Raw genomic sequence first — 19322 nt, 5'->3', positions numbered from 1 at the left:
ATGGAGGTCGGAAGGACCATTGTATGAGATAGAGGTCAGAAGGACCGTAGTCGGCAAGAGATCATGGGCAGAAAGACCGTTGTCTGGTGATGGAGGCCAGAAGGACATAGTAGGCGACAGAGGTCGGAAGGACCGTAGTCTGCAGGAGAACTGAGTTAGGAAAACTGTTGTCTGGTGATGGAGGTCGGAAGGACCATAAAAGGCGACGGAGGTCGGAAGGATCGTAGTCGGCAAGAGACTGGGGTCAGGAAGAGCATAGTTGAAGGATAATATTATAGGAGAACTATGAGCATCAAGTGGTGGCTTGGTGGAGCTCAGGGCCTAAAGAAGTGGTCTGACGGAAGTTCGGGCCTCAGGTGGTGTTCTAGTGGAGCACAGGGCCTCAAAGTGGGGAGCCAGCAGAAGTGCTTGCATTAGGTGGTGGTCCAGCAGAAGTCCGGGCCTCAAGTGGTGTCCTTATGGAGCACAGGGCCTCAAGTGGCGGTTCGGTCGAAGTCCGAGCCTTAGGTGGTGGCCTGGCGAAGCATAGGGCCTCAAGTGGTGATCCAGTGGAAGTCTGAGGCTCAAGTGGTGGTCAGGCAAAAGTCCGGGCCTTAGGTGGTGGTCTGCCGAAGCCACAACATCAGGTGGTGGTTTGGCGGAGGTGAGGGTCTCAAGTGGTGATCCGGCGTAGGTAAGGACCTCCAGTGGTTGCCCAGCGGAGCAACGACATCAGGCGGTGGTCTGGCGAAGCAACGACGTTAGGCATCGTTGATCTTGGACTAGTTGGATTCGTCTCGTCAAGCCTCTCGATTTGACTATAAGCACGTAATGTTTGGAAATCGTTTGATAATCCAAATTGTGGTTCGAACCTTCCAACAACGCTTTAGGTCCTTGATTTGGACTCATTTGGGCTCAGATTGAGTCGAATTTGGTGTCGTTGGGTTTGTATTTCTGAGACGTTCAGTTCGACTATAAGTTTGCTGGAATCAGAGTTTGGATGGTCCCAATTTTAATTTCGGAAGTTTCCAACTTGATTTTGCATCGAGATTTGTGCCCGTTCAAGATCATTTTTTGATGACATATCACTTATATAAGAGAAATTATGGTGTACGCAATCCGAACGTGTTCGGATGTGCGTACACACTGCTTATTTTGTTGCGTATTTTTTGAGACATAATTTTTTTTGTGGTAAATAATTAACAAATAAATAATACTCACTAAATACACAAAAAATACGCAAAAAATACGTAGAAAACATAATGTATCAAAAAATACGCAGTGAAATAAGCAGTAAATACGCAGCATCCGAATACAATTCTGTATTCGGATTGCGTACACAATTATATAAAACCAACCGAAAGCTAAAATAGAACAAAATAATATATAATAATAATCATGTTGATATAAGTTCAAACGTACTAGTTGAGTTCCTTCATGAAAGGAAATCCTCAGCAATTTTTCTTATGTGGAGATTAAATTAAAGTCCCCTATTTGTAAGTATGCTATGAGTACCCTCTAACTTATCTTTGTGATCTATAGTAACTAAATTGCGTTACCAATGGTAAAAAATTTTGTAAAGAAACTTTCTTTTTTTACAATTTTAAGTTATTCCATTACTGCAGATGTAGTTGCTTACATGCAATTATAAAACTTTGGAATTCGAACAACTAGGAGGTATTATTATGCCAGTGATTAAAATTGAATTCTTATATTCACCCGTAAGATTAATATCTATAATTCTTGTAAGAACTAGCATTATAAATTATGTAAAAAAAATCGAAACAAAAATTATTTTTTTCTCTGGTTACTTGTGAGATTTTGGGGCCCTTATGAACAAATGTCTATTACCATCATCCCCCTATTTTTGATATTAGATATCTACATATGATTATTATTTGAAGTCTTTCTTCTGTATATGCAGAGCATCATCTCTGAACAAACTCAACTACCCCTATATATTTCATTGTATAAGATGTTTATCATACTATAATTATATTGTGAAAAAAAAAAACTTTTGTAACATTAAACAAATATTATAAAAATTACTTTACCATCTATAGCACAAAATTAGATAAATGGTAACATTTTCCCTTATAAACATCAATCTTCTAACTCAAAACAATTTATTTGACTCCTTATTGATAAATTTATTTTAATATATCTATACAATAAAATTAATTTGTATAAAACTTCATACGATGTTAAATGATACTTTTTCAGATTATCACACATAGGTAAACTTTGACGAAAATGTTTTAGGGATATTACATAAACATGAAAGTTTTACTTGAATTAAAGCTTATAGTTATTTATTTCGGGCAATAATTATAATTTGATGGCTTAAATTAGGAAAATTTCAAAATCCTTTACATTATCTACAGTAACGCCCATGCATGTTCGATGGCAGCTAAACAGGAAGATCGAAAGCTATCAATGCTAAACCCTAAACTTTACAAAATCATAGATAGAAACCATTTTTCTTTATTCTGCAACTGAAAACCTACAGAAAATCAGCTAATTAGAACATATTAAACATGCACAGACGACACAACAACAGTAGCAGAACTTCCACAAATATTTTCTCACCACAATAGAACTACCAAAAGAGCTAGCTAGCAGCGCAATAATTAAACATCTAATCAGCTTCCTTTTCTTCTTGCCGGGCTTTCTTCTCCTTCTTCATTTCACTTCCTTGGCCCTCATTTTGTTGATCTGAGAGAGCAGATTTTTATGAATAAGTTAGTAAAAATTAAAATGAAATTTAGATTAAGTTAGTAATTAGTACTAACCTGAGGTGAAGGGATTATTGTCTTCGTCGTCTCCATTTGTCTTCAAAGTTTGATCACTCCCATAAATTCCTCCAAAGCCTTCTTCCTCTGAGCGAGTGGCATATTCATGCCCAAATGAATCCGACATTATATCCCTAACATCCGATCAAAAACAATTTATTCAAAAATATTAAATTCCATTATGAAAATTACAATAATAATCTTATATATATGATCAATTACCCTTTTGTGGCTGGAGGCTTCTGCTGTTCTTGGCCTTTCTCCATCTCCTTGGACGGTTCAGCAGAGCCGGAGCAGAATCGGAAGGCGGCGGATCTCCGGTTCGTCGGCGCAGCCTCAAAGGCGATCGACGCCGTCTTCAACAAAATCAAACGGCTACGAAGAAGCATCGGCTACAAATTTAAAAATGACTTCTGTTGCTGAGGCTCGAAATAATTTCTCTTTATAGAATAGCTTTCCCGACTACAAAATTTCTCCAGATCGATGGTTCACTCAGCTCACGTGTCCACTCAAGCTGCAAGCTCCGGAAAGGGTCCGTTAAACGTGGCATGCAAGTAGGTCAAGGTAATTACACGTGGCATACATGAAACGTGGAAGGATAATGCCAAGACACGTGGCACGCAAGGCTAGTGCAGAAAATTTTGATTGCTGATTTAACTTTGACCAGCGGACTCTATAGTCAGATATTTTTTATATCTGATGATTAATTGATTATAATACAAATTTTTATTTTTAATTAAATTAAAAATATATAAATTACTAATAAAATAGGGATTCGTGTGAGCAAAGATATTATAGCGTACAAAATAGTCTAAAAGATCTTTTTGAGAGTAAGCTATATATATATATATATATATATATATAAATTTCATTACAAAAGCAAAAAGTTAGAGCCCGCATAAAAGAACCAGGGCTCTCCCATAGAATAAGAGGATTGTTTATAGATTCGAGAGGGGAAAAATATGATTTTTTTTTTACTTATTTGAAATTTTTAGAACATTGAATCACATTCTAACCTTTTTAAAGAATTTAAAACGAAAATATTAGTTAAAAATAATTGTTTTTTTCAATAGCTCACCTGAACTGTGCGTTGAAAGAAGAATAAAATGCCCAAAAATATAAAATAAAATAAAAACATTTTACATTTTACCAATCAATTGGATGGTCCTTTTCAAACAATTTTTAGGTGGCTTGCAATATTTCTTAACGTTTTAGACTCAAATAAAAAGTAATCAGAGCCAAACGGAGGCTCGATCCACAGTCGATTTCAATGAATTTTAAATATTTTGGAGCAATTTTTTTTTTTTTTTAAGAATTTTTTTTATCCAATCAATATACAAAGTTCAAAGAAGGCTCAAATTATAATTAATAAAATTTTATTTGGTTCATCATTCGATAGGATGTTCATGTTGAGATGTAGTGTGATGCCCCAGATATCAATAGTGAAAGGATTCGTCTGACATTCTGATCGAACTCCATTCCAATTGCCTTGCTTGGACTTGAAAATTTTAACCACATATAATGAGCTTACAAAGCCCAGCAGGTCACCAAAGCCTACAACTGAAATCAAAGCACGGCGATGCTATCAATATGCAGGTCAATCAAATCAAGTCGAAATCACGTCCAAAATTCGACTACGAAAACACAAAACAATGCACAACTCGATCAAAACACAATATCTCTGAAAATGAAATAGGATTCAGAGTCCTTACCACGAGATCTACACTTTTCCCAACAGCAGCGTCGGACCAAAAGCGCTCCGCGGCCTCCAAAACCCAGCTTTTCCTCTTTTCCCCTTCTCTTTCTCTCTCCTCAAAATATCTGTTTTTATAAAAATGATTTTCTCTCTCCTCAAAACGAGCTGATTTTCATATATCATTAGGCTGATTGGCCCGGCCGATCGTCAAATCATCCCAAGACGATCAGACCAAAATCGATCGTCCTGGACGGTTCCCAGAACTAGTTTCAGGACGATATTTTGAACAGTACAGATCGGCCTGGACGATCTCAATATCGTCCCGGACGATCCTGGGAGGAAAATCCAAGTCAGAGAGGAACAGTAAGGGAACGAGGTCTCACATATAGGGAGAGATCATAACTCTTTTTTTTTTTTCAAAATTATAATTTTTTTTTGCTGAATTTTTGAAGGACTAAATCGTATTTTCGGACAACAAATAGTTCAATATAAAAAATATAATTTGACTTTTCACCGGACACAATGACGAAAAAGGATTCATGTAGCCGACCCCATGTAGTCGGACAAAGGCTTGATGTTGTTATTGTTGTTTTGCATTTTTTGCTCCAATCGATATACAAAATTCAAAGAAGGCTCAAATTATAATTAAAAAAATTTATTTGGTTCATCATTCAATAGGAGGTTGACGTTGTGATGTAGGGAGAGATAATAACTTTTTTTTTCAAAATTATAATTTTATGTTGCAGAATTTTTTTAAGGACTAAATAAATATTTTTGGACAAAAAATACTTCAATGTCAAAAATGTGAAAGCAATTGATATGCCATCAAAAATCAATATAACTAAACATTTAAACATACATCCAACCTAAATATTTTGATGAGACGAGCCCATCAACACCAAGATCTAGTGGTTAGATCCAAGTCTAAATGAATATAGTTCAAGCTGTTGAAGTATTATTCAAAACTTTGGGATATTAATTAGAGGACTAAATGATCTCCTAATCTTGCATGCTTATGATTAAATCGAGGATCAAAATGAAAATAATCCAACATGACTAAAATCACTTATTTTTCAAATCATTACAACAACAAGTCTTTATCCCGCTATGTGGGGTCGGCTACACGAATCATTTTTCTTCATTGTCTTCTTTTAGGTATCAAATTCTCATTAGAATGCTTAAAGCACTTAAATATTAAAAGAATGATATACTAGTAAGGAAATTAATATAAGTTGACAATATAGTGTTCTGAATTTTTGATATATTTATGAATTATGTTACTCTCAAAAATTATAAATAGACATTTTTTGTATGAATGAGACCATTTGTTTCAGTTTCAAAGAAGCTTAAGGGCATGAAAAATCTCTATATGAATGAAATCATCAACATCTGATTTTTGTTGTCAGACGACAACCAACGAATCACTTTCAACTCACAATTGTCCGCAGACCATTAATGTTCAACTACTATCATCATACTACCACCATTGCTAGCTAGACTATGATCTTATGACCATCATCGCTCAAATACAGTTCTACAAACACCATTTTTAGACTATTGCATATCATCATTGGATTATAATCCTTCATATATCAGCACCCCTACAGTGCTTCAATCACCGTCATTTGACTACAGTCCTTTGATCATTATTATTTGAATATGGTAATGTGATCACAATCCCTCAGCTACAACTACCAGCACAAGACTATGATATCTCAACATCATTAGCCCAACTATGATCTCTTCTTTTTTTTGTCCGGGAATTTCAAGTATTTTTTTTGGGAAAATTTGATGCCAAAGCCCATGTATAAAAAATAGAAATTGTTACAAGTAAGATAAAATTTGTGAGGAATAAAACAAAAACCAAACAAATCACCACAAAAAGAGGTCCCATAGCCCAAAACAAAAACAACCAAAGGACCAAAAGGACTTAGGCATACAGGTTAACTCCAAAACAGTATCAGAAATACTCAGCACGTGGAAATGAAAGCAAACCAAAACTCAGCACCCAGGTTGCCACAAAGGGCCATCGCAGGGAACCGACAACCAACGAAATCCAACGAATCCACCAGGAGCTAACCCAGCTCATCATCGTCCAGCAAAACCTCCCATGCCAAAATTGGCTAGAAAAAACCAGGAAACTTATCTTTGAGCTGATCTCCATTCTTCCACATTTTAGTTTTTGCCAAAAAAGCCTCTTTAATAACCAGTCCAACAGTATATGGAGATCTCCAGGTATGAGAGAAACACCTGTTGTTTCTTTCTCTCCATAAATGATAAATGGTGCAGTTTAAGAGAAGGAAACAGAATTGTTTCTCCAAACAATTGAAGGCAGGAACATTCTCCAGAAAATCAAATGCTTGCAACAGAGTGGGCCTAAGAAAAAACCTCCCAAAAAGAGGCATTAACTCCGGAATAACAGTGAAAGAAAAATCACAATTGAAAAACAAGTGCTGGTGAGATTCCGGAAAAGATTTGCAAAACAAGAAAAGAGGATCAACAACAATGCCACGGGCCAATAACACATCCGCACATTTGAACCTCCCATGAACCGCCATCCAGGAGTAGCAAGAGAACCGCATAGAATATTTCTTATGCAAAATGAATTTACACCAGTTAACAGAATTCAGATTGGCGTAAAGGATGGCAGTAAAGTTCTGAAGAGAAGGGGAGTTGGAGCCATCCAGGAGAATATCCGGTTGCTCAAGAATAGTGATACCACTAATGAAATTCCTGACACCTTCAGGAATGAAATCCGGGAAGCACCAAACCCCATTAACAATAAAATTGGCAACAGTTTGATTATCAAAGTTCCAATCCTCCACCAAATCAGAAATGAAATTCCCCAAACACCACGGGTCCCAGAACATAGAAAATTGGCACAATGGTGCAACAGCAAAGCCAATCCTGCTTTTAATAACCTGTGCAGTGTGACATAACTGCTTCCATAATTTCGAAGCAGCAAGAGGTGGCGGTTTCCAGAGAGAAACATATTTAGCCGTCACCCAAGTGCTAAAAAGGGTATTATTCTTATAAATACGCCAGATATAAGCACAAGAAGTACCAAAATATAAAGCCTTCACATATGGAATACCAAGGCCACCAAAAACTTTAGGAGAGGCAGTAAGTTTCCAGGAAAAAAGTTGAAGCTTCCTCTCATTAGTATTCCCATGATATAAGAATCTAGCACAAAGTTTTGAAAAAGTAGCACGATAACCCTTAGGTAATATAGACCACCTAATCCAGTAGGCTATAGTGTTAGCCAGAGTAAACTTAAGATATTGGACCCGTCCAACAAAAGAGAGGAACCTCACTTTCCAACCATCCAAAAGCGCAGAAACTTTAGTAAGCAGGGGAGAGAAATGGATGTGCTTAAGGTTGGAAGGAGAGATAGGTAATCCAAGATAAGTAAGGAAAGAATCCCTCCTCTGAATCCCCAAAAGAGCTGAGTTTTCACATTCGAAGGTGGCATTCTTGTTGAAGATAATTGTGCTTTTATCAAGATTAACATGAAGACCGGAAGAGTTGGCAAAGAGATCCAGAGCATCCTTGAGTTTACTAGCATTTGGTATAGAGGCAACCCCAAACACAAGAAGATCATCCGCATACATAAGATGATTAATGGAAACCCCCCTACAGTTAATCCCAGAGAAGTAAGCAAGCGGGAGGCACCAGGAAAGCCCGTCCATAGCAATGCAGAAAAGCAAAGGGGAGAGGGGGTAGCCCGGAGGAAGAGCTAAAGAACCCCTCTAAGGAACCATTGATGCATATGGAGAAGTGGACATCAGTGATGCAAGCTTTGATCCATTTAACAAATAAATCAGGGAAACCTTTAATCTTAAGCCTGTGAAGAAGGTATTCCCTAGAGATAGGATCGAATGCTTTTCTAATGTCAAGTTTGGCACAAAATAAGTTCTTCCCTGTTTTAAATTCCTTCAACAACTCAGAAGCTAGCAAAATATTGTATGTGGAGGATCTATTGGAAATAAATCCCTCTTGGCTTTCATGCACAATGAAAGGGAGGACAGGCTTCAGCCTGTTAGCTAATAATTTGGCAATAATTTTATAGAACATATTACAGAGGGAAATTGGTCTGTAGTCAGAAATGTTGGAGGCATGTGAGGATTTGGGGATAAGAGTAATTATTGTATCTTTAGCGCCTCTTGAAAGAAAGTCAGTCGAAAAAAAGCTCTGAACTGCATTACAAACCGACGGCCCAATAAAATGCCACGATGTTTTAAAAAACTGGAAAGAGAACCCATCTGGCTCAGGAGTAGAAGAGGCTTTCCCAGCAAAAATAATCCTTTTGATGTCCTCATTAGAAACCGGAGCAAGAAGAGCATCCAAAAGGGAAGGTGGGATGGTATTTCCCACAGGAGGCAAGAAATCCTGTCTAAGAAAAGAATTAGGCGCATTAAATAAATTTTTGAAATAAGCAATAGAAGCAACAACAATGTTAGAATGGGATGAGAAAGTCCCCTGAAGAGTAGAGATAGCCTTAATAGAGTAGGAGTTTTTTCTAGCTTTAATCTTGGCATAAAGAAAACCAAGGTCTTCTTCCCCACAACTCAACCAAGAAGCTTTAGCCCGCTGAGACAACCAAGAATTCCAAATTCTGATAGGAGGCTAACAGACAATTAACAGAATTAAGGGAGGAATTTAAGTTGGCGTCCAAGGGCTGAGATTGGAGCTTAGTCAAAATGTAATGCTGCTGAGCTTTCAGCTCCAGAATCTTAGAGGAGATGTAATTAGAGGAAGCCCAGTTGGCTCTTTTAAAATAAACTTTTAAAGTTTTGAGATAATAATAGAAAGCAGCCACAGGGCTCCCACCATGCCTAGTGTTGAAAGCATTCAACACCAAATCCCAAAAACCTTCCATATTATGCCAGAATTTCTTATACCTGAACCTCACTGGAGGTTTACTGTTGTGGTAAGGGAAGAAAATGATTGGGGAGTGGTCGGAACCAGCAGGTGCCAAAACCTTATAATAAGAAGAAGTGTAGCAATCCAACAAAGCCGAATTGACCAGCATTCGGTCCAGCTTACATTGGATGGGTAGATCCACCCTATGATTGTGCTAAGCAAAAAATAATCCAACAGAAGCAAGGTCTTGAAGTTGACAGAACCCTCTTGCCTTAAGGTTCGTTAGCGCATAAACAGCAAATAGATAAATGGGGGGAAAAGGAGACATGAGAAGGGTCCCACTTAACCCAAATTCTCCCCACAGGAGAGCAATGGAAGTTATCACAAGTCATCTCATTATCAAAAGTAGTGTGTTTATTAACAAACCAAGGGTCACGAAGGTCCTGTTCAGGAATCTTCGCCTCCAGAATACACAACAGCTTAATATTATGAGCTTTAACAAGGTCCCGACACATATGGACCTTATTGGGGGTTGTTAAACCCCCTCAGGTTCTAGCTAGCAAAGGAAGAAGAGGACATTAAAACTTAGAGCCTTTTGCCTTATTCGCGGTTTTGGGCTATGTTTTCCTTTGGACTGGGGGGAAGTCTGAGGAGGAGGATTTTTTGATTTGGGAAGGGTCATCCCCAGAGAAATAGGAGCCCAAGGTAGAGGAGGAGGGAGAAGAGGCATCTCCCGGGGTTGTGGTGTTAACGTTGGTGGTTGAGAAAGCTTGGGGATTTGGAGGAATGTCAGCCTCCTCCAAGGAAGAGAATTTGTTCTTGAGGGGAAAAGTGGTTGGCGGAGGAATAGCCGGGATAGTAAAAACCTCCAAGCAGGAGGTGTCATCCGGGGGTGGAGTTGAGGTAGGGGATTTCAGGGGCAATCAAACTGGATTGAGGGATAAAGGTGGCGACTTCCTCTGATCGTTAGTAATAGTAGGAGCTAGGACCGAAGAGGGATCAACCAGAGCATCGAGGGTGATGGTCGGTTTCAGAATTGGGGGAAGAGTAGGTGGACGAGAAGTAGAATTCTTCCCACGGTTAAAGGGTTTTCTGGAGAAACTCCTACCACGAGGTTTGGAAGGAGGCGGGGGAATGTGTTGAGGATTGGGGTTAGCAGGGCAGGAGGAGAAAGGGTGGATTAGCGAACCGCAACCCTCACAAGGCAAGGGTTTCCAATCATAAGCAACTTTAAGATTAATGTCTTCCCCCTCAATCTGAATGGGGATTTCTTCAAGCAAAGGCGAGTTTTTGGAAATCTGAACACATACCCGCGCAAAGGTAAGTCGGGATCTATTTGCCGTGAGGGAATCAACAGATAGAGGGATTCCAATATAGCTAGCTATCCTGGAGATCCCCGTCGGAGTCCAAAGCGCCAGGGGGAAGTTGATGATCTTGATCCAGATCGGTATGGAGGCGGCTTCATCTCTAACCGGCTTGAATTTAGGTGACCACCTTTGGAGAATGAAAGGTTTGCCGAACAGGAACCAAGGTCCACCATTCCAGACCATATTCAGATCTTTCGGCGAAGTAAACTTTAGGAGGAAGAAACCATCCGCAAGCGAAAGCAGGGAGAGGGAACCCTTAAGAGACCAGAGCTTCTTCATAGCGCCGAGCAAGCGCTCATAGTAAGGCCTCTGCCGAATGGAGTAGCCCACAAGCGAAAGAGACCAAACGGAGGAACCTTCCGATAAATCATCTCCTGCAAAAGAGAGCTTTTGACTAGGAGTGAAAAAGGAAACGGAGAAATTTGGCGCTTTAGTTGTAGGGTTGGAGAGGTTCTCCGCATAGGATTTGGGAGATTTTGGCGGAGAGGGGGAGCCAAGGACAGAGGTAGGCATGGGAGAGCTCCATCTGGGTGAAGAGGCTTCACCCAGATGGTTGGAGAAGGGGATCGGAGGGTGGCGGCAAAGCAACCACAACGAGAGGAGAAGGAAACACTAAATCGCTCTCAGCCTTCAATCTACACACAGCAATCTGTCAATTCCAATTTTTAATGCTTTCTTTTCGATTCTCGATTAAGTACGGGTCAATTACTTAATCAGCAACCACACGAACAAAGGGGAAAGGCCTTTGGGGTATTTTACACGCGCGAAATGCAAAGAAAACTTAAAGAGAAAAAAAAATCCTCGAAAAAGGAGAGAAAACAATATATAAAAAAAAAAAGAAAGCAACTACCGAAAGGTTCGTTCGAAGTCACTTCGCTATACTTCTCCTCCTGCTTTGTTTCTTCTTCTTCGCAGCTTTAACAGTTTTAGGCTTTTAGCTCAGATAAATAAATATTACTGAGCCGTAAAAGCCAAGAAAAAAGTTGGAAAAAATCGTCTTCACAAACTGCCCGCCGTTAACTCCACGTCATATTTAATCTATATATAAATATAATCATCTGGTCAGTCAAGTGTACCTCACTCTGGAGTCTGGGCGGCCGCCATGGGAAAGCTCCCTCATTTCCTTCTCATACTCTCCGCATTCCTCCGCGCCTTCTCCTTAGCAAGTAAGTCTTCATCACCTTCTCCAGCATTTTTTTTTAATTATTAAGATTAATGATCGATATATTCAGACTAATAGTTAATCCCTCAGATTCCCAACCTTACATCGGAGTAAACTATGGCGAGTACGCCGACAACCTCCCCGCTCCGGAATCCACCGCTCACCTCCTCCAATCCACCACCATCTCTAAGCTCCGTCTCTACGGAGCTGACCCCGCCATCATCAAATCCCTCGCCGGCACCAACATCTCTCTCATCCTAGGCACCACGAACGGTGAAATCCCCTCCCTGGCCACCGACCCCTCCACCGCCGCCGCCTGGATCTCATCGAACGTGCTCCCTTTCCTTCCCGCCACCTCCATCTCCACCATCTCCGTCGGCAACGAAGTCCTCACCTCCGGCGACTCGTCTCTCTCTTCCCAGCTCCTCCCCGCGATGCAGAATCTCAAATCCGCGATCCCCGCCGGGATCAAAATCTCCACCGTCCATTCCATGGCCGTGCTGTCCCAATCTGACCCGCCCTCCTCCGGCGCGTTTCACTCCGATCTCGCTCCTTCCTTAAATTCCATTCTCCAATTCCTCCACGACAACGAATCCCCTTTCATGGTGAACCCTTACCCGTATTTCGCTTATCAGAGCGATCAGCGGGCTGAGACCCTGGCTTTCTGTCTCTTCCAGCCGAATTCGGGCCGACCCGACCCGGCCTCGGGGGTCACCTACACGAACATGTTCGACGCCCAAGTGGCGGCTGTTCGGGCCGCGCTTGGGGCGGCCGGGTTCGCCGGAACTGAAGTCGTGGTGGCGGAGACAGGGTGGCCGTACAACGGGGACGCAGGAGAGGCCGGAGCTACAGTGGACAACGCCAAGGCGTATAATGGGAATTTGGTAACTCATCTGAAGGCAATGGTGGATCCAGTGGAGACTTACATATTCGCGCTTTACAATGAGGATTTGAAGCCCGGGCCGACGTCGGAGCGTTCGTTCGGACTGTTTAAGACTGATCTTACGCCGATTTATGATGCCGGACTGATCAAGTCGGAGGGAGGAGCGGGGCAAGTGACGACGCCGAGCCCGGCGCCGGCGGAAACGGGAAGTGGGTCCGTGCCAGGGATTGCTTTGTCCGCACCGCCTCCGGCGGATGTTTGCGTGCCGGGAAGAGGCGGAAGCACGTGCGGGCAGCCGGTTGTGCAGAATCTGCCGACTAATCCGGATGAGAGTAACGGGGAGGTCGAGCGGCGGTGGCGGCTGTGGAAGGACAGGCGTTGCATGGTGGGGATGTGGTCGGATTTCTTCCTGTACATGGCTTTGGCCGTGTTGGTGATGAGATAAGGTGGCGCGCAGTAGACATTGCTCCTGTGTTCTCGTCCTCTTCAAATGGGGTCAAAGTATGGATTTTAATTTTTATGAATAGAAATCATTGCCTTTCCCGACAAAAATATTCAGTATATTGGTGGTTGCTGAATTATACTCCTTTCGTAAAAGCTGATGTAAAATGGCATATAAAATTCTGTTTCAAATTAAGTATGCAACTTAAGAGGTTACTTGATTGGGTAAAAAAAGAGGTTGTGTATTTTGTTTCAATTTATTTAAATTAGTTTAAAATAAATGTAAGTGAATATTTTTTTAATTTGACTAGAAAAAAAAAATGTATTGTAAAATTTAAAGATGGTGGCGGCAAGTGGCAACGGTTGGCGGTGATGGTAGCTGACAGTTATAGTGGTCGACAATGGCGGTCGTAGGTGGTGGTCGATGGCTGTAACGACTAATGACTGATGGCAATGGCAAGTGGTGACAGCCGATGGTGGTGGTTAGCAGGTGGTGTTGGTTGGAGGCAAATGAAGGCATAGGAGGTTGGTGGCAGTGGCATGCAGAGGCAGCGTTCAAGCGAATTTACTTGTAGTGTGATCATTTCTCGCTCAAAATTGAGTTTAATTAAGCTAAAAATATGAACTAAAATAATTTGCACTATATTTACTTTAATTTACGTTCTTTTTTCATACGACCAAACTCCAATGTTTTCAAAATCCTTGCAATTGAAATATTTTACACCTAATTTGCTAATCAAATAACCACGCAAAGTCTTTTGAAATTATTTTGGTATCAATCAATTTTTTAAAACTTTAAGAGGCGTGTCTTATTTTCTCCATCATTATTGAATCATTTTGGGATTTTTATTTTTTAGATTTTAGCACACTACCTAACTACTATAGTCCTTTTAAGAAGATATTCTGATGATTTGTCGCATCTCCTGAAGAACAAAAAAAAACATGGAATCATACGACACTACATTTTGATGATTTCTTACATAACATGCTTCGAGCTGGCTGATAATGATAGCTCCACTTCTGCTACCTAATTTTTTATTTTCTGAGTACAGTTTTAGTTCAGAAAATAAATTTAATGAAAGAAAAATATTTTTATCCCATAATTTTAATCACTTCTATCATAAGCTAAACTTAATCATGATAGTTTTTTGCCACAAAATTTACTTTAAAAATATAATAGTATAACAACAACATCATCATCAAACCTTTATCCCTTTATTCCACTACGTTGTATCAGCTACATGAATTCTTTTACGTCATTGTGTCATGTTAAAAAGTCAAATTCGCATTTAAATCTAATAAAGAAAGATCATTTCTAATATTTTCTAACGAAGTCTTTTTAGGTCTACCTCTAGCTTTCTTAATATAAGTCAAATCTAATACCTCAATTTTCCTAACCGGATCATCGGAAGGCTTCCGTTTAATGCGACCAAATCATCTAAGGCAACTCTCTCTAATCTTATCTTCCATTGGAGCTACTCCAACCTTTTCACGTATAAGCTCATTTCGTATCCTATCTCTAAAGGTAAAGTCACTCATCCACCTAAGCATCCTCATCTCTGCAACACTTAACTTTAAAAATATAATATAATATTAAATTAATTGAAATCAATCATGATAAAATTCATTGCAAACAAATTTGTATCAAAACGTTCTAACATAAACTTCAAAAAAAAAGCCAAGTTTATCTATGCAAGTTTGATTAAAAATGTTGATATCAGGTAGAATATTATTTTTTTTTCTTTTTATAAATCTAAATCAACCAAACTATTTTACTAGCAACGGCTTTTATAAATGCCTTCCCTACAACTTCTCAATCTATTTTATTGACAAAAATAATAGCAAGATTCCATCTTGCTATGAGAAACAGGGGGAAAATACTTCCTGGAACTGCTACGAAGAAACTTGGATTGGGGAATATGAGCCACTTCTAAGTTAGAAGAAAATTAATTAGAAGAAAAGAAATAAGCATAAATCTCCAGAAACCTGTCAGAAGAGCTCATTGCCAAATTTCATCTTCTTATTTTCTTAGCCTTGAGAAGATTCAGCCTTCAAATTCTTCATAACTTGAGCTTGTTCCATAAATAAGTAACTCTTCTTATAATGGAATCTGCAGAGGAACCTTCTGCATATGCTCCAATTGCTCGCAGAAGACTTATTAATTTTTCTCCGTTATCCTTGCAAGAATTGTCAAATACGACAATTATTTAAAGATCAATGAAGCTGTGTAAGCAGATGGGATATCAAATAAGAGAACATACCTCCGGTTTCCGAAATACAAAATCTGGCACTTTAAAAGGAACCATATAAGAAGGAAGATCAGATCTTAATGTGGCCTATACAGATTAAAAGTACAACAAAAACACTTAGTAAACATTTAGTAAACAGCCGGTTGGGAACTAGGGGAAACTTATTAGTTCAATCATAGAGAGCGAAAGAACAAAAAACAAAAAAAGATCAGCCCACTAGATCTTTAGGCATGTTCAACCAATTGAAAGCCATGTCCACTACCTTCATTGCAGATTTCACTATGAAGTTTTTAATACCCTTATTTATCATATTCAACAAAAAGATGATGAATCTTTCTTTATCAAGAAAAAGGTACAGCAGTGGAAAAGTAAATTGAATTCCAAAAAAAAATCTTAATGAAATAACCCTCAAACATAAAGACGATTCCCCTTCTTTACAACCAAAAAACTAAGACTAAATCTATGCAGCACAAATCTTTATCCCACTGTGGAAAAATTTTCTTATAAAAATTAAAATTCATAACTTAAATAAATTTATACAAAGATGAGTTTCGTGCCATCATTTATGTTGCATTTATAACTGTTGAAGAGTATGTGAAAGGATCTGCAACCTATGTGTTGAAAAGGTTCTCTCTCCACATCACATATTTGAGCCACACTTTGATATTTATTGCTCATCATTTAAGAAAAACAAAAAGGTTCATTTGGCTTGCCATAATATTTCATCCTAAGCCTGAAACTGCTGTATCTGACACAAATTAATAAGATTTTCAAACTAAGAGATGGTTAATCTGGCTTGCAGATGAGAGAAATTGGTAACTGAACACGGAAGAACCATCGAAAAAGATATGTTTTTGGTCTAGGTCGGCCAGTTTCCCTTTATATTATTTCCAATCTATCAAGCAAAAGATAAATTTCGTCATAAAGATAAAAATACAGGCAGCAAGTCAATCGAGCAAAGAAGTATCAAATTTCTAATTTTCAAAACACATCTCTGACGGCTTTCATATATGAATAATGACAAACATGGAAGCCAAAGATATTACCAAATTCTTGCATAATATAGCCTGCTCAGAATCCTGCATGAGAGCCTGTTAAAGACATTCTCATTCAATCAAAAGTCCAAAATCATCTAAATATTAAACTAAAAAAAGAACAAGTAATCAGGACAGGTAATATATAGCAAAAAATTTTTAGAGCCACCTGTGAAATTAAAAATTAAACTTGTTACATCAAAAGTTACGATAATATAGAGCGATAAACCTTTCTAATGCGTTCCTCCTCGACTTGATCAAGACACTGCAGCAAATTCTCCAAAGAACCTAAAAGAGCAACCAACACAATAATAATCAGGATAAGCGAATCCGTGAAACTGTTTTTAAAACCACCAAAAGTTGGAAAATGGAAATTCAACTAAAACCAAGTTGACAAGGAATTCAAGATCCTTGTACTTCTCATTTCCATAAACCAAGGTCTAGGTTGTCTTTATGCAGAGCCCAATTGCATTACATTTTTTTATTTTTTTGAGTATTGTAAAACTAAGATGCATACGATCACTTTTATACTTTTTATAAATATGATATATTTATTCAAAAGCATGTTTCCCCGTGATTAATTTTCCCTTTAATTGATACCAGGTTGCTTGTTTGGACTCATCGCATTTTGATAGGCTCCTAGGAACTTAAATTTTCTATCATATTTAAAATCAGGACAACTAAAATCAATCATAGGACAATCCGTTTAAAAAGAAAAAAATGCAAGTTCTCTTAAAACAACTGATTTTAAATTAAATGAACAATACTTTCATTCCGTTTATGTGAAAATATATTCATAAATTTGATATCTTTTCACGAATGTGAGCTTTAAAATTAACAAGAGCCTAACTGGTCAATCATGTCATGGCATGTTCAACTCAGTATATAGATAAAAGCCCACCTAGGGACATAATATATTGCATAGCATGATTAATAAGACGCTTATGTAAAATATAGTCCCATAAGGTATCCTAGCTCCATTTGAAGATTGACTTGGTGTTATGATTCTAAACACGCTTATGTAAAATTCTAGCATGCTTAGATGAATTTAATAATATTCTGGATCCAAGCATGATTATAAGACCAATTCTTGGGTATTTTGATTTTGATAGAGCTCTACTTTCCGTCCTTTCACCACAGAGAGTCTTAAGTATACTTCTTTGGCTCATGATTTATAAAGTCTTTTTGAATGACGCAATTCACTATTTCTAATAATGAACTTAATGTCAAGTTGGGTTGAATGTCTTCTTAACCAAGTAAATTGAGAATCAGATAACCTAAAACGACAAATTCATAAAATCCTACCTGAATTATGTATTTCCATTTTTTATTCCTTAGATATACCCATACCCCTTTTGAGCCAATTCAAAATTGATATTATTTTAAATTTGTCCCTTTTAAACACATGTCAAGTCAAATAGAAACACAAACAAAACTCTTTAATTGAGAGTTTTTTCAGATATAACTGAGATATAATTAAACTTATAAGCTTGCTACTCTTGAAATCCATGACCCCCATAATAAATAAAACAAACCCAATGTAAATTATATATTTCATTTCGAGAAATCTCTAGGAAAAAAATAATTAAAACTATATCTTATAAACCTTGTAAGAGTTTATGTTAAGTTGGGCTAGTCTATACTGACTTCCTTAACTTTCCTGCTAGGCTATATATATATATATATATATAACAAAAGGTCACACAATTAACATTAAACTTATATCGACATATCAAACCGTCATCTTAATTTAGATTCATAGATTCATGATCTACAAGTTATTAAAAAGAAACTTGAGAAAATCAAACTGCATGAACATATCCATAAATTTAGTCATAACAACATTTATCAAGACAATTTGGAAATAATTGATTGTCCATATGATAAATTTATATGCTTTTAGAAGATATGAAAGCTTGTAAATATTCATTATAATTTGACCTCACATGTCCTCCAACTAAGAATTGTCTTGGGCATTTATTAGAAAGTATACAACTTTTTTTGCCTTTACATCACTATCAAGTCTCTTTGCTTACATATGACCTATTACTAGTCTTACATAAAAATGTTATGACAATCTTCCTAATACAACAAGTCAGTTGTTTATTCCAAATAAGTTTAACGAATCAAATCAAAGATAAACTTATCTTGATTTACATTTTGAAAGACCTACATTGAAAATCTAATGGGAAGAAGTATTATTGGTTATCTCAATTTCAGCTGAATAGGCCCCTATTTCAAAAATGATGCAACTAGGTCCTTCATGTTTGTGATATTAAAGGTCCTTTCTATCAAACATTCCTTTATGGCTCACCCCTTGATCACCTTCCGCACTCACTCAACACTCTCTCCTACCCTTCATTCTCTCTTTTATAACTCTTTATCCACACACATTCATTCTCTCTGAATCCTTGAGCTTAAAAAAAAGTTTAAATAGAATTTTAGGACAAGAATAAGGTAATAAATGGTGGCACCAGAGGATGTGGGGGTTAGATAGAAATGATGAACTGTTAGACCGATCCAGTGGACCGGTCCAGCCGGTCCGTGCGGGACCGGCCCAGCGCGAACTGGGCGGAGAAATCTCCGCCCGCTGGGATGCCGAGCGAGCCGTACACCGTGCGGGAGCTTTTTAGGAAGCTTTTTTGAGGGTTTTGAGAGGGAAATTTGAATGTAGGGATTGTTTAGGGATTTCGTTTTGATTTGTATGCATTAAATAGTTTGTTTTCCTAGGGTTTGGGCATCTTGAATTTGATTGAAATTTGAGATCTCTTAGATTTAGGTTTTCTTTGGGCTCTAACAGCGTCTAGAGATTTGGGAGAGATCGATCCTCCTCTCGAATTGAGGATCAAGTATATC

General features: G+C 38.3%; 4 protein-coding genes across 4 annotated transcripts; 1 reads left to right on the top strand and 3 right to left on the bottom strand.

Moving 5' to 3' along the window:
- Positions 1 to 2445: 2445 nt before the first annotated feature.
- LOC110112505 lies at positions 2446 to 3276 on the bottom strand. The gene is made up of 3 exons (XM_020844758.2): positions 2994 to 3276; positions 2772 to 2905; positions 2446 to 2694 (listed from the first exon to the last, which is right to left on the bottom strand). The coding sequence occupies exons 1-3, from the start codon at positions 3158 to 3160 to the stop codon at positions 2618 to 2620; spliced, it is 378 nt and encodes a 125-aa protein (XP_020700417.1). The 5' UTR covers positions 3161 to 3276; the 3' UTR covers positions 2446 to 2617.
- Positions 3277 to 6590: 3314 nt separating this feature from the next.
- On the bottom strand, positions 6591 to 8078 carry LOC110112497. Its single transcript, XM_020844746.1, has one exon. The coding sequence runs from the start codon at positions 8076 to 8078 to the stop codon at positions 6591 to 6593; it is 1488 nt and encodes a 495-aa protein (XP_020700405.1).
- A 3471-nt stretch (positions 8079 to 11549) lies between these two features.
- LOC110112489 (glucan endo-1,3-beta-glucosidase 7) lies at positions 11550 to 13399 on the top strand. Its single transcript, XM_020844737.2, has 2 exons — positions 11550 to 11863; positions 11950 to 13399. The coding sequence occupies exons 1-2, from the start codon at positions 11800 to 11802 to the stop codon at positions 13185 to 13187; spliced, it is 1302 nt and encodes a 433-aa protein (XP_020700396.1). The 5' UTR covers positions 11550 to 11799; the 3' UTR covers positions 13188 to 13399.
- A 1486-nt stretch (positions 13400 to 14885) lies between these two features.
- Positions 14886 to 16804, bottom strand: LOC110112504 (the record flags this gene model as incomplete). Its single annotated transcript, XM_020844757.2, has 4 exons — positions 14886 to 15360; positions 15445 to 15519; positions 16479 to 16523; positions 16696 to 16804. Coding segments are annotated over 4 exons (346 nt in total), but the record flags the coding sequence as incomplete, so codon positions are not given.
- Between the last annotated feature and the right edge of the window lie 2518 nt (positions 16805 to 19322).

Source organism: Dendrobium catenatum, unplaced genomic scaffold, assembly GCF_001605985.2.
Source record: "Dendrobium catenatum unplaced genomic scaffold, ASM160598v2 fragScaff_scaffold_1611, whole genome shotgun sequence".
Lineage (NCBI taxonomy): Eukaryota > Viridiplantae > Streptophyta > Magnoliopsida > Asparagales > Orchidaceae > Dendrobium > Dendrobium catenatum.
This window is presented reverse-complemented; position numbering and strand designations above follow the sequence as displayed.